Genomic DNA, 15,431 nt, shown 5'->3' with positions numbered 1-15,431 from the left:
TATATACCCAGACTGTCTCCGTTCAGCCGACAAAGCCCTAATCTCTGGCAATACCGACAGGCTAATTTCCATAGGAGGAAAACGGATTGGCTCTGCGGGGGCAACTCTCTGGAACCAAATCCCGCTTAACATTCGCATTTCCCAAAGCCTATATATGTTCAGGAAAAAGGCTGAAGACCTGGCTATTCCGTCAAGCATTTCAATCCTAGGCCAATATCAGTTTGCCCGCACCGGATCGCATGGTACTTTACTGTGAATGGGCCAGCAAGTGGGAGGCAGGGGCGAAGCAGTGGGGCAAAAGGACTGGATGTCCTGCATATGCTCTGTGTACTTTGATGAAGTGATTTGGGCCATTTGTAACACACCCAGTTAAATGTGTTGATGAAAGCTATCCTATTCCACATTGCTTCAATGTGCCATGCCGTATGCTCCCTGTCCTATACTACCTCATAGCCTTTGCCATGCTGTACATTCCACACCGTTAATACACTACAGATGGTAAACACTAGTGGCTTATATTATCTTTAGATAGGTGCATTCCCTTAATTACACCAGTAAGTGATAGATATTTTACCTAGGCTTTGGCTGCCTTTTTACATCTAGCACCTATGTGTACCCTGAAATGTACTGACTCAAACACTTCAGCTATTAATTGGCCGATTGGTGATATTATACGCATTTACTTTGTGCAAAATATAAAAAAACTCTATATGCTTTCTAGATTAAGAATACTTGAATGCAGTGTGAAATAAATGCAGAGTACAGATGTTAGCAATAACCTTTATTTAGTTAATGCACAGTAATCAATTGTTTCATTTGAGACAAAAAACAGAAAAACTGGAAGGAGAAGGAACAAGGAGGAAATATACAAAGGTCCTGTGCCCACACTGCACAAGAAAGGGCCAGACCTCTGACTAGTGAGACCTTGGAGCTCTGGTGTGCAGGATGGTCAGCAAATGAAGGGAGCAAACTGGTTTGGTCACTTAACTTAAAAAAATCGCAAATATGACATGCTAATCCGAGAGCTCATCATCTAAGTTTATGTCTGTTGTATCAATATCTTCTAATTCCATGTTGTCCAAATCTTCCTCCAGGTCAAGGAAGGCCTACAAAAAAGGAAAATAAATAGATTTAAAGTAATGTATAGATATGTATGCATAGATTCAACGTAGACTCAGATGATAGAGATCTGTAACCAACAATGAACCTTAAATGGAATATCGCTACATACATAATAATACTCCAAGCTTCTCAAATTGTGAGAGATTCTCACATGGTATCATCCTGGACAATTACTTAAAACGGAGTTTCACCCTAAAAACATTTTTCTAACATTACACTGTGCTCACTTCCAACATTGACAGTATGCGGATTTTTTTTTTTGCTGTACATACCGTCGTATAGATATTCCCCCCCCCCCCCCCCGGATTCCGGGTAGTGGCTCCCGCGGGAGTGGGCATTCCTATGCAGAGGCTAAGTGATTGACGTGATGACAAAAACTTCCCCCCTGGCGCGTCACCAGTTTCCGAGCTTCTTTCGGAAACTTGCGATGCGCCTTATGCGCCGGGGGGAAGTTTTTTTATCATCACGTCAATCACTTAGCCTCTGCATAGGAACGCCCACCCCCACGGGAGCCACTACCCAGAAGCCGGGGGGGGGGGGGGAGATAGCTATACGACGGTATGTACAGCAAAACAAAAAAAAAAAAAATCAGCATACTGTCAATGTTGGAAGTGAGCACAATGTAATGTTAGAAAAATGTTTTTAGGGTGAACCTCCGCTTTAAGAGAACGTCCCTCCTACCTAATGAACATACCTACCTTCTGCCATGTGGAGGAATAGGGAAAAACCGGGCTGTTGGAGGAAAATTTAAAAGCAAGGTATTTAAATCCCTGTCAGGGTTTTTATTTTATTTAATTTTACCATCAGTGTCCAATTTGAGAGAAATCCCTTCACTTCCTGCTTTGTAGACACAACATGGAGGTGAGAGGAAATCCCATCTTAGACCGATTTCACAAGAACAGATCCACATTGGATAATTTCCCCTTATTTCTGTTTTAGTGATGACCAACATTAAAACGTTTCCCTCAATTTTAGTCCTGGAGATTGTCACCAGGACAAAATAGGGAAATTCCCCTACAGGGGACACAGGCAGTAATAATAACATGGCAGGGAGTTTACCCAGTGTATCCAAAAAAACATTTTGGCTTTGGATACATTTACTACTTGCCTGTTTGTCCTACAGGTGGATGAATCCATCAAAAATTAGTTATCTTTGTAGTTTACCAGAAATATAGGTAGCTGGTAAAATATGAAGAGCCGGTAAAATATGTAATTTACCGGATCCTTCCTTTTCCGAATGCACAAACTCAGTGATCACCGACTCTGTCCATTCATAATTAAGGAACATACCCCGTATTTACGATGCTTCAGTTTATTAATAAACAGGAGTCTGTCCATTCATTTTAAGTGCAGCTGAGGCTGCAGAGAAAGGGACTGGGGAATCCTCACTCCCTTTCTCGGTCTCAAAGCAGAGAGGTCAGGGGTCTGTGATCCCTGATTACTCGCCAAAGCCCCCCCCCCAAACACAGAACATGGTTGATTTAAAAAAAAAAAAAAAAAAAAAGGAAAACAATCTTAATAAATACTTAACTACTTTCCGACCGTCTGCCGTACATATACTGTGGCAAGGCATCTCTATTGCACAAAATCACGTACCTGCACGTGATTTTGTCAAGCAAAATTGCATGCCAATTGGCCACCCGTGATCGCACCCTACAGAGAATGTCGGTCTGTCGATGTACACAAGCAGACCACCATGCTGTCAAGCATGGACACTCTAAACTAGTGTTCCTGCTAATGAGGAACATGTATCAGAGAGTGAGCCCATCTCCCCACACAGTTAGAAACACACTGAGGGAACACAGTTAATCCTTTGATCGTCCCTGATGCTAACCTCTTCCCTGCCAGTGTCATTTATACTATGTCAGTGCATATTTTTACCTCTGATCACTGTAATAATGACACTGGTTCTCAAAAAAAGTGTCAGCTAGGTGTCCGATCTGTCCGCCGCAATCCCACTAAAAATCGCTGATCACCGCCATTACAAGTATAAAAAAAATAATTAAAGCGGAGCTCCACCCTAAAGTGGAACTCACGCTGATCGGAACCCACCCCCCCTCCGGTGTCACATTTGACACCTTTCAGGGGGGAGGGGGGTGCAGATACCTGTCTAAAGACAGGTATTTGCACCCACTTCCGGCCACAAGTCTCGGGCAAAAGACGGGGTTTTCCAGACTTCCCATCTGTCCCCCGTTGTGTGCTGGGAACACTCGGCTCCCAGCACACAGCGTGTGAGCCAATCGGCGGGCGCAGCGCGACTCGCGCATACGCCGTAGGGAACCGGGTAGTGAAGCCGGAGCGCTTCACTTCCTGGTTCCCTCACTGAGGATGGAGCAGCAGGGTGACGAGCGATCGCTCATCCTCTGCTGCGGACGGCGCTGGACTCCAGGACAGGTAAGTGTCCTAATATTAAAAGTCAGCAGCTGCAGTATTTGTAGCTGCTGGCTATTAATATTTTTTTTTTACTGGCACATCCGCTTGAAATAAAATGCCATAAAATATCCCCTTTTGTAGACGCTATAACTTTTGCGCAAACAAAGCAATATACGCTTATTGCGTTTTTTTTTTACCAAAAATATGTAGCAGAATACATATTGGTCTAAATTAATGAAGAAATTGGATTTAACATTTTTTTAATGGATATGTATTATAGCAGAAAGTTAAAAATGTATGTATTTTTTTTTAAATTGTCGTTCTTTTTTTGTTTATATCACATAAAAAATATATAAAAGCGCAGAGGTGATCAAATACTACCAAAAGAAAGCTCTATTTGTGGGGGGGGGTGGGGGGGAAAGGGCATACATTTTATTAGGGTACAGCGTCGCACGACCGTGCATTTGTCAGTTAAAAGAATGCAAAAAATGGCCTGTCATTAAGAGCGGTAAAACCTTGTGGGGCTGAAGTGGTTAAAAAAGTAAAAATTGTAAAAAAAAAAATATATCTATATCTAGCTAAAAAAAAAAAAAAATTAATTGTAAAAAATAAAACTACTGACACAGTTCACGCCTCATCAGTGCTGCATATTGGTGCCACTGTCACATGACATTAAAAAAAAAAAAAGTATCGGTAACAGCCACGGGCGTCCACATTTGATTTGTGGTAGTGACTAGGTAAAGAACCTGCCAAAAGGACTGTAAGAGAACTCCACAGAGGTCTGCAACATTAAGGGCCAGTTCACACCAGACGCAGTTCCGTTGAGTTCCTTGTGCTTTTTTTCTGCACAAAATGCATGCACAGTGTTTTCCATGTATTCCAATGGCTCTACATCACACCATGCAGTCAGTTTACGGTCAGTTTCTGCACTAGGTAAGGTGTCAGATTAGTTTTCCCCAGATAATAAATATACCAATCTATACATCACTCACCTTCTCCTCTGTGATCTTGTCTATTGGATTCACTAGGGTGGGAATTGGAGCTGGAACTGGAGCAATAGAGGGTACGATGGATTCAGGTGCAGCAGGGGGAGGAGTTACTTCTCTCTCGGTTTCCCCTTCCTGTAACAAATTAATAGAGAAAATGTTCCATGTTAGACTGCAAGCCAACCCTGAGCCTACCACTTGCCTGATTATCAAACTTATATTTTCATGCTTCCTTTAGTCTTAGTGCCACAAAAGCACTTATGTAGTAATACATACAACAAATCAAGATGTATTATTCACACCAGTATAATACAAACTGGGGTTTGATTCTGAATGAAATACTTAAAAGCTTAGTTGACCTTTGGAGGGAAAAAATCGAGAATGACTACTGATGAAATGCATCCTGTAATAAATCAGGAAGATGTTTATTCTTAATATTTTCATATGTCCTACATAAAGCGTATGTCTGGGCAAAACAATTGGCTGCCATGCACAGCTTCTCCAGATAAATTCCCTCCCAGTTACCTTTTCTGCTGAGGAATCCCTATAAAACAAAAAAACTACTAGAACCAATAAAGTACAAAGTACTATTGAAAACTCATGCACTCATAGTCCAAATGACATGGGGCTCTATGGCAAATAAAACAGCATAAAAAAACGTAGACTATGCCAGAGAGGGGACAGTCAAAAGAGCCATATGACTGAGCCACTAGGAAATAGTAATCAAAAATTTAAAGCACTAAAAGTTTGTAATTTTATTCATGAAAAATTCATGTAAAAAAACATTGAAACAATTCCTCCACCATCTAAAATGACAACGTTGTCAGTCTAAAAAAACGTCTAGACGCCATCCGTGCATACATACTCCCACACATCACATCATATATAAAGTCACTATGAAATGGAAGGGTAAGGTGAAGCAGTATATGAATGGGGGGATAGCTCTGTCAGTCTCAAAAGCCAATGTATGGCAAATGTTGGCAATTGGAGGCTGGAATGATTGAAGAGGTGCAAACAATGGCAGAATGGAATGAACATCATGCTGACAGTCAGTCGGAAATAGATCTGGAGAGGCAGGTGACACGGCATGATTAGTGGCATATTTACATATCCAGGTGTCGATTGGAGAGCTGCATCAATCCGACAGACGTGCTGCCAGTGAGGTGAAAAGTCAGTCCTCCTTCCTTACGATCCTCTCGTGGAGATCCGCCAATTTTTCTTGAGGAGACACCACAAAAGATGTGTCTGAGCCGCTCCAGTGCATCTGCGGCATACACTGCTGAGTGTTCCCGGACACTATCTCCAAACCTCGCTCCAGCAATCAGATCCACGCCATAACAGCCATACTGCACCAGGAGCAGAGGGATGCAACGGACGTCAGGCGCACAGAGGCATGACGTCAACACGTTTCGCCAGCCTACTTTTTCCTTAGAGGAAACCAAAAGCGCAATGTACATATTCAATCGAATAGATGCAGGGGTGGTGATATCGGGATCATATCAATAACTTTTCATCTATAGGATCCCCATGGACAAATTGTCATTATTGTGCACATGCAGCAATCAACTACAAAAATTCCTGCTCAATTAAATAAACAAAATTAAGGATCATACTAGAATTTCCTAGGGACAGGCTGGTCACCCAAAAAGGAAAATAAACCAAAAATAGAGGCATGTCCTATCTTATAGTATCAAAGAATTTACACGGAAAATTACAAAAAGAACTCAAATATAAAATCTAATACTATTGCACATCCCTGTAGAATTAGAGGAATGTACACACACATATAGATGGAACCATACAAGGTGGGGGGGTTTCCAAGAAGCATCTAGGAACACTTGAAAATGGAGTTCCTTATTTAATTCCTTAGGCATTTAATTTAAATTAAAAACATTTTGGGGAGAAAATATGTTTTTAGACTTTAACAACGTTGTCATTTTAGATGGTGGAAGGTGGAGGAATGGTTTCAATATTTTGTGACATGAATTTTTCATTATTAAAATTACATATTTTTTTGGTGGCATCCCTATAGGCATTGTCAGCTCTGTCTATTGGATTAAAAAAACGGTCTATGCCAAGCCCCCTCTGTCCCACTCCACATGCACACATTGACTAATTTCCAAGCAAAAACAAACAATGTTGCTGCCATATCAGGGATGATATATATATATATTTTAGCAGAGCCCCTAGAGGAGTAAAATGGCAATGATTGCAATATTTTATGTCAAACTGTATTTGGCTGCGGACTTTCAAGCACAATTTTTTTTTTATATAAAATGCACTTCAATTAATAATAATAAAAAAAAAAACACAGTAGCTAGCCCAATTTTTTTGTATAATGTGAAAGATGTTACGCCAAGTAGATACCCAACATGTCATGCTTTAAAATCGTGGAATGGCGACGAACTACAGTATTTAAATTCTCCATAGGCAACGCTTTCTACAGGTTACCAGCTTAGTTACACAAGAGGTCTTGTGCTAGAATTATTGCTCTTGCGGTGATACTTCAGATGTGTGGTTTGAACACAGTTTACATTTGCGATTGCAACTTACATATGTGTCCGCTTCTGCGGGCGTGCACGAAAAGACGGGGCACTTTAAATATATATTTTTTTACCCTGTTCCTTTGAAAAAATTTAAATTCTGCTCACTTTTATTGCTTTCAGAAGGAATGCAAGCATACCTTGTGACAGTAATAGGCAGCGACAGGTACTCTTTATGAAGGGATCTAGGGTCTACAAGACTCGAAATCCCTCCTTTGCACTTAAAGCATTCAAAAACTGCATGTTTGGCTGTTTTGAATACTGTAATTTTTTTAAATTTGGCGCCTTTAAGTCTTCTGTAAACCGGAAGTGATGTCATGACAATCGATTCCAGGTTACTAGATCCGAGACACGACCTAAGCCAATTCCGGCTTTGTTCGGGTCTCCGGCCATCTGGCGGGTCATTCGGGCCTCTTAGTTGCATGGCTTTCTTGTTATCCCAAGAAAGCCAACCGCTGCCTCTAAAAACAGCACCGGGGTGATACGTGCAGCTGCATGCATCACCTGGTTCAAGCAGAGACTGCATATTTGCGTACGGTCAGTGTGAAGGTGTTAACAACTATGCAACCATGCCTTGTTTTCTAAAGACCTACACACACACACACACACACACACACACACACACACACACTGTGGGGCCGGGGGAATGGCTTTTGTTCTTGGGGTGTGCTTACATTAATAGGAATCAAGCTCCCAGTAGCTGCCCCTGAAAGAGCTTTACAAGCCTGGGGTGATGACATTACAAGGAGTAACAAAACGTGTTTGGGAAGCGGCAAAGCATGGCAAGTGACATTTGTCAATTTCGACATGACGCAATCACATTTTCACAGGCATTCGTGCTGCTTCAAAAAACGGTTCTGAACACCTGTTTTTTTTAAGCTAGCGTAAACACCATACGGAAATTGATACTGAGCCCTGCAACAGGTAGCTGGATCTTGTTATAAGAGTTAGAGTAGTGAAGGAAAACTTCTCTACAAGTCTGTCACTAGCAAAGATTGGAGTCCCACAGAGTGGTTGGGTTATGCGAGTTCTTAGCAAAGCTTTTGCCAGTGTCCAATCACCTGAAGGTAGCCTGCATATAACCCATGGTCTATGAACACAAGATCCATGTCCTGTACTTTACAATTAAGTTTTTTAGATTGCAGGCTCTCAAGAGCAGGGTCCTCCTAACACTTTTGTAATGAATTGTACTGTACTGTCTTCCCTTTAACTCGTAAAGCGCTGCACAAGATGTTGGCACTGAAAAAATCCTGTATAAGAATAATAGTTTTCAGAAACAGTTCTTAGAAATATCTAAGGGGGTATATGTAAGAACTGGGAACCTCTACCTTCTGTCAGTTGTCCCAAATGTACTCTGCATCAAGACTGCATTCTGCACCTGACATGTCACACTGTCACAGTGATATGGTTATTTCAGATACAGGAATGTCACCTGCATCAGACAACTGTCCCTGTAGAACACCGAGCTCAATCGACTACAACAGCCGCTATCAGCCATATTGCAACATGAAGCACTTCTGATACTTTATGAGGTGCAGGTTATAATATTACCACTGTAAATTAATGACACTCATGCTAAACCAGTCACAGAACTCACCTTTGCTGCTTCAGGCAGTACAAATCCCTTTGCTTCAGCCAAGACATTTCTTTCTTCATTTGGCTAGAAGACAGAAGACAATATCCATTAGATGAAAACCCATTGATGGTAATATCTGTATTGTGACCAGATCAACTCACACAGCCTTATTACTAAATGCATACAGGATTATATTTTGTACCGATAAAAAAAACAAAAAAAACAGTTTTGTAGTTTCAGAGTCATATCATTAATGTGAAACCAGTCGATCACTGGAAATAGGGACATGCATCATTACTTTGGCCTACTTGTCTGGAGTTTATCTCAGTTATAATTAGCCTTGAAGTACCAAAATTAAGATGGCTTCTAGGTTAGTAAAAAAAGTACAAAAGAAGAGGCCAATGAGCTTTTCACACAAGTACTCACAGTGACATGGCGATATTCACTTGCTGGTCGCAAGGCACTGCTCTGCTGCTTTAGAAACTCTTCCCCCTGGAAGGCATCCCGTAAACCAGGGAAAAGATTCTCATACTCGGTGGGGTCAGCCAAGGAGTCAGCTGCCTTCTGATTGATCTTGGACAGACTTTCCTTCCATAGTTTCACCACCCTAAAAACAGAAATTGAAGTTTTATCCATAAATTATGGGCTAGACAAATTACGTTTTTTTTTTTTTTTTTACAAACTGATCACTCATTCCTAAAAACAACACTATGCAAACTTCATGTTAAACTCAGTCCAAAAGAGATATTCCAGTTTCCGACGAGAAGAGGGGCGATACTGATGCCTAAACATTTTTTTACCTTAATGCAAGGAATGCATTAAGGTAAAAAATGTTTCAGCTTTAGAACCACTTTAACCACTTAAGTCCCGGACCATATTGCTGGTCAATGACCAGGCCACTTTTTGTGATTCGGCACTGCGTCGCTTTAACTGACAATTGCGCGGTCGTGCGACGTGGCTCCCAAACAAAATTGGTGTCCTTTTTTTCCCACAAATAGAGCTTTCTTTTGGTGGTATTTGATCACCTCTGCGGTTTGTTTTTACGCTATAAACAAAAATAGAGCGACAATTTTGAAAAAAAATTAATATTTTTTACTTTGTGCTATAATAAATATCCCCCAAAAATATATAAAAAAAAATTTTTTTTCCTCGGTTTAGGCCGATACTTATTCTTCTACATATTTTTCGTAAAAAAATAAAATAAATCGCAAGCGATTATTGATTGGTTTGCTCAAAAGTTATAGCGTTTACAAAATAGGGGATAGTTTTATGGCATTTTTATTAATATTTTTTTTTACTAGTAATGGCGGCGATCAGCGATTTTTTATCGGTACTGCGACATTATGGCGGACACTTCTTTGGGACCATTGGCATTTTTAAAGCGATCAGCTCTATAAAAATGCATTGATTACTATACAAATGCCACTGGCAGGGAAGGGGTTAACACTAGGGGGCGAGGAAGGGGTTAATTATGTTCCCTAGGTGTGTTCTAACTAAAGGGGGGGGGGACTGACTTGGGGAAATGACTGATCGCTGTTCATACATTGTATGAACAGACGATCAGGCCTTTCTCCCCGACAGGACCTGGGAGCTGTGTGTTTCTGGCAGAAATATGAAAGTCAAGTAGGCCTCAAGTATGTTTAGGAGAGATTAATTTGACTTACAGGAAAGCCTTATTATAGGCTTACTTGTAGGTAAAAAAATCAAACCGCTTTAAGTTTTTTGTTTTAACAAAACAAGTCTTGATAATTAAAAAAAAATACGAACACACACACTCTAAATGTTGCCACTCACCTGGACACTTGGCTTGGCAGGTAAGTACGTGCCAAGAAAGCAGCCTCAGGAAGACGACCCGTGGAAATTAGAAGCTCCAAGCAAACATCCAGCCTGCAAAGGAAGCAAATGATTCATAAATGATACAGACACTGTTTTGATTATTACAATATGTATTAAAGTTTATGGGGACTGGTTAGGCTGTTTTTTTTTTGCATGCACTTTGTAAAAAGGCTGAAATCATGCACAATATGAAATGACTAAAGAAGTATGTGGGTTTTACATTTAAAAAAAAAAAAAAAAAAAAAAAGGCGTTGCACTTACTTTCCTAGTAAAAAGTAGCTTAAGAAAGCTACATTGTTCTTTCCATCTCTTTCGGCCCCTTCAGCCAACTTGTTCACCATGGTGGTATTTCCTGAAGATGTTGCCAATAGTAGGAGACCGCCATAATCCTGAGCATTGTGTAGACACTCCTGAGCCAGTCCAAACTGGCACTTGCTGATGGCCAACTCGGCTAGCTGCTTCCACTTCTGTTCAGACTACAAAAAGGAAGGAAAAACATCTTGTTAAATTAGCCAACAAAAACATGTAATGTAAACCTACCAATAAATGTAACATTATGCATGAATAAATTCCTCTAATGTCACTGTATACAGCAGCGGTATAAGTGCTTACATGGGCACTGGAGTGTGCATGGATGGCCAACCTATGGTTTAATGTCCGTAGGTACCTTAACACAGAGGCAGCTCCATTCTCTGCATTGACAGAGTAAAGTCCTTGAATTTCAATATAATATTGCTTATAGGATGTTAGATACAGATGTCACCGTAGACTTTTAGTGCACACTAAAGCTTTGATAAGAAAAGGGTAGGAAAAATAGAACAAGGCGAGACATTACCTCTGCTTCGACTGCCAGCTGATGTGCGATCTTTAGTTCTCCTAGCTGCAGTGCCAGCTCAAAGCGATGTTCTGAGTCTGTGGACACAGCCAAGGCTTGTTGTTTGAAGCCCTGCAGAGGGAATACAGTTAAAATGATTGAAGTCACACGGCAAATTTTAAATAGACTATAAAATATAGGAAGCCATTCATTTACCTGCTTTTCCAGGAAGTGAGCAACACGTGTCCTCTGTTCTTTGGGAATGGTTGGAATGACTTTGTCAGCCATGTTGAAATCTCTTCTCATCACAGCTGTCTGATACTCCAGAACTGACACTAGTAGAGAATAGCTGACAATGTTCAGCTCTTTGTCTCCCAGGTACAAACGATTATCTTTGGGAATGTAACCCAGCAAATACATGGTCCTAAACAAAGACAAGTTGTACATGAGGGGTAAAGCACACATCTACTACTTTTTAATGTTTCCATCACAAAACTGCACAGACATTATACCAGCAATAGTTACAAATGCAGCTCAATCATGTGTTTTTAATACATCACAAGACTTATTAATCTCACACAAGCTTCAGCTTGTATAAGAGAAGTGTGAACATAAAGCGTTTACAGAGCATTTGCAGAGCTATTAGCAAGGTTTGTTAAAGCTTTTAAAGAATGAATCAGCTTCAGTTTGGAAATGTTAAACAGATCGCAGTGGGAATGACTGACTTGAATGCTTCATAAAAAAAAAAAAAAAATGATTATATACACACACACACACACACTTATTTTATATATATATATATATATATATATATATATATATATATATATATATATATATATATATATATACATATACATATACATATACATATACACACACACACACACATTATATATATATATATATATATATATATATATATATATATATATAATGTCAGTTCACACTGCTGAGCGATGTCCGTGCGATGCAAAGTCAGCCATACTAATAGTATGGCTGACTTTGCATCGCATTCGGACCAAACTCACAGGACCCTTTTTTGGTTCGCAGCAGAATCAAATCGCATGGGTGTTTCACCAATGCGATGCGATTCCTGTCCAAATTTGCAGATCACACTGCGAGTGAGTCAATAACTTGTATAGCGCTACACATGCGAACTAAATCGCCTCAAGGCGCTTATTCCATCCGTTGTCTTCCTTATCCTTCAGAAGAGGTGGGTCTCCAGCTTTTTCCTGAAGGCCCGATAGTTTTCTTCCATGCGGATGTCCGTTGGTAGAGCGTTCCATAGCCGTGGTCCTTGGGCTGCAAATCTTCCTTCTCCCTTTGATTTGTAACTGCAATATGCAAACTGATTTGGGGGTGTCATTAACTTTTAATTGACACTCCTAACCGTTCACATTGGGAAGTGTGAACTGCCGCCGGGAGACATGCGACGTGGGAACCTGCAGTGGATTTATACAACTGTACAATTAAGCCTAAAGATTCGTTTAAACTGTTAGACAGGGCCAATTAGGTTATTTTGCAGGCCAATTGGCAAGTGTGCTGGGAAATCTTTTGTTTGTTTGTGATGTATATTGCCCTTTCATGTGCAAAGGCCAGTTATAGATTGGTATGATTGCCAATTTTTTGTACAGTTGTATTAATTGGGTGCAGGAACCCACAGAATGCCTTTGCTGCTATTGTGCTCAGAGTCCCTGTGCCTTGGAGGTGTGGGCTCCCTGCAGGCATACCTGCCCTTTATCTTTCCATTCTTATATGTGCTCCTACTATGGAGGCTCTGGATATTTAGATCGAAGGCTCGTTCGTACACACTTTATGTCACACTATTTGCGCAGCAGTCTTACAAGCACAATTTTTTGGGAAGAAAAATTGTTTTTTGAATTAAAAAAATAAAACAGAAAAGTTAGCCCAATTTTTTTTTTATATGGTAAAATATGATGTTAAGCCAAATAAATGAATACCCTACATGTCACGCTTCAAAGTTGCGGCTGCTCGTGGAATGGCGACAAACTTTTTACCCTTAAAAATCTCCATATGCTACGTTTAAAAAAAATTCTACAGGTTGCATGTTTTGAGTTACAGAGGAGGTCTAGAATTATTGCTCTCGCTCTACCGATTGTGGCAATACCTCACATGTGTGGTTTGAACACCATTTTCTTATGCGGCCCGCTACTTACATATGCGTTCGCTTCTGCAAGCGAGCTGGACGGGGCGGGTTAACATTTTCTTATTTATTTTACCTTTTATTTTTACACTGTTCTTTAAAAATTCTGCGACGTCAGCCAATAGAGGGCTCCAGCCCACTGTCTGCTGAAAACGGGATACAGAAGACCAAAGCGAACTGCATTCCTGTGACGCCCAGGAGAAGTACAGCCAAATGAGCTTTGGCTGTACTTCTCCTTTAATGTTTTCCCAGCTATGAAAGATGATTTCAAGCAACAGCAGACAGTCACAAGAAGAGACTCTCACTGCTGTAAGTTAGGGCATCATGCATAAGGACTGATAGTCTTTTCTTTATCCTATTCATTTATACAGCTGAATGGTACAAGTATGTGGATGCCAAGATTGAAGTCACTTACCTGTCCAAGTGTGCAATGGTAACAATTTCTCCTCCTACAAAGTAGTTGAGTCTGTTCACTGTGCTGGTGTAGATAAAACAGTCTCCAACCCACAGGCCAGTCTTTACGATTTCCTGAATTTCACCCAAAACCTGGTAGGAAAGTTATGGATTCATACATTTAGCGCACACAAAAAAACAAACATACAGGAAAACAATGTCATCTATACAATAGATTTAAAACTTTTCCTTAATTACTGTAGATTATCCACTTAGATGACAGTGCAGAACACAACTGTCAGCATAAATATCTACAGTGAGGGAAAAAAAGTATTTGATCCCCGCTGATTTTGTACGTTTGCCCACTGACAAAGAAATTATCGGTCTATAATTTTAATGGTAGGTTTATTTTAACAGTAAGAGAAAGAATAAAAACAAAAATATCCAAAAAAAAAAACATAAAAAATAAATAAAAATGTATAAACTGGTTTGCATTTTGAGTGAAAGAAGTATTTGATCCCCTATCAGTCAGCAAGATTTCTGGCTCCTATGTGTCTTCTATACAAGCAACAAGCTGAGATTAGAAGCACTCTCTTAAAAGGGAGTGCTCCTAATCTCAGCTTGTTACCTGTATAAAAGACACCTGTCCACAGAAGCAATCAGATTTCAATCTCTCCACCATGGCCAAAACCAAAGAGCTGTCCAAGGATGTCAGGGACAAGATGTGTAGGTCTACACAAGGCTGGAATGGGCTACAAGACCATGGCCAAGAAGCTTGGTGAGAGGGTGACACCACTTGGTGCAATTATTTGCAAATGGAAGAAACACAAAATAACTGTCAGGGGCCCCCATGCAAGATCTCACCTCCTGGAGTTTTAATGATTATGAGAACGGTGAGGAATCAGCCCAGAACTACACAGGAGAATCTAGTCAATGATCTTAAGGCAACTGGGACCATAGTCACCAAGAAGTGACCTAGCCAGTCTCCAGACCTTAATCCCATTAAGAGAGCTAAAGGTTCGAGTTACCAAAGTCAGCCTTGAAACCTTAATGACTTGGAGAGGCTCTACAAAGAGGAGCGGGACAAAAACCCTCCTGAGATGTGTGCAAATAAGTAATTTTTTGCAATGGGGTAAAATACTTATGCAACGGGAGACACTTATGGGCACAGATTGTGCCAGAAAATAATGGACATGCAGAATAAGTCTTGGACTGCAGCCCACCTGTCTGTTGTGATGTAAATGAATCTAGAATAGCTTCTAAGGGTCTTTCATTGTGGCTTGTGCTAATTGACCCTGGATTGTGTGTTTGCTGTAGTGTACCATAAAGATTGCTGTGATTGCATTCTATTGTGGTAAATAAGTCTGCTACTGTGATAAATGTGTATTGTGAGTTAACAGACAGCCTAAAGGTCAGGTGTCTGAATCATCAGCTGTAGTTAATTAGCTCATGTAAATTACGTCAGAGCCGGATTTAGAATGGCTACTAAAAGATGTGTATTGGGGCTCATTAGGAACCATTGTATAATGTTGTGGGTGGAGTTGGGTCATTGTTCATTTGGTTACTGCAGTATTCTTTTTGTGTATAAAAGAGCCTGCTTTCTTAAAGCGGTGGTTCACCC

At 40.4% G+C, this 15,431-nt stretch overlaps 1 protein-coding gene across 1 annotated transcript in view; it reads right to left on the bottom strand.

Moving 5' to 3' along the window:
- Positions 1-766: 766 nt before the first annotated feature.
- The window catches only part of COPB2 (COPI coat complex subunit beta 2), a 37,607-nt gene continuing 22,942 nt past the window's right edge, over positions 767-15,431 (bottom strand). The window contains exons 14-22 of the mRNA XM_040348853.1: positions 13,833-13,963; positions 11,467-11,674; positions 11,272-11,382; positions 10,698-10,912; positions 10,395-10,487; positions 9,027-9,207; positions 8,622-8,684; positions 4,488-4,616; positions 767-1,106 (exon numbers count right to left, since the gene is read on the bottom strand). Of these exons, the coding sequence (XP_040204787.1) occupies positions 1,014-1,106; positions 4,488-4,616; positions 8,622-8,684; positions 9,027-9,207; positions 10,395-10,487; positions 10,698-10,912; positions 11,272-11,382; positions 11,467-11,674; positions 13,833-13,963 (1,224 nt within the window). The 3' untranslated portion in view covers positions 767-1,013. The remainder of the gene's footprint in view (positions 1,107-4,487; positions 4,617-8,621; positions 8,685-9,026; positions 9,208-10,394; positions 10,488-10,697; positions 10,913-11,271; positions 11,383-11,466; positions 11,675-13,832; positions 13,964-15,431) is intronic.

This window comes from Rana temporaria, chromosome 4 (genome assembly GCF_905171775.1).
Source record: "Rana temporaria chromosome 4, aRanTem1.1, whole genome shotgun sequence".
NCBI lineage: Eukaryota > Metazoa > Chordata > Amphibia > Anura > Ranidae > Rana > Rana temporaria.
Note: the sequence above shows the minus strand (reverse complement) of the source record. Positions and strands in the feature narration are given on the sequence as shown.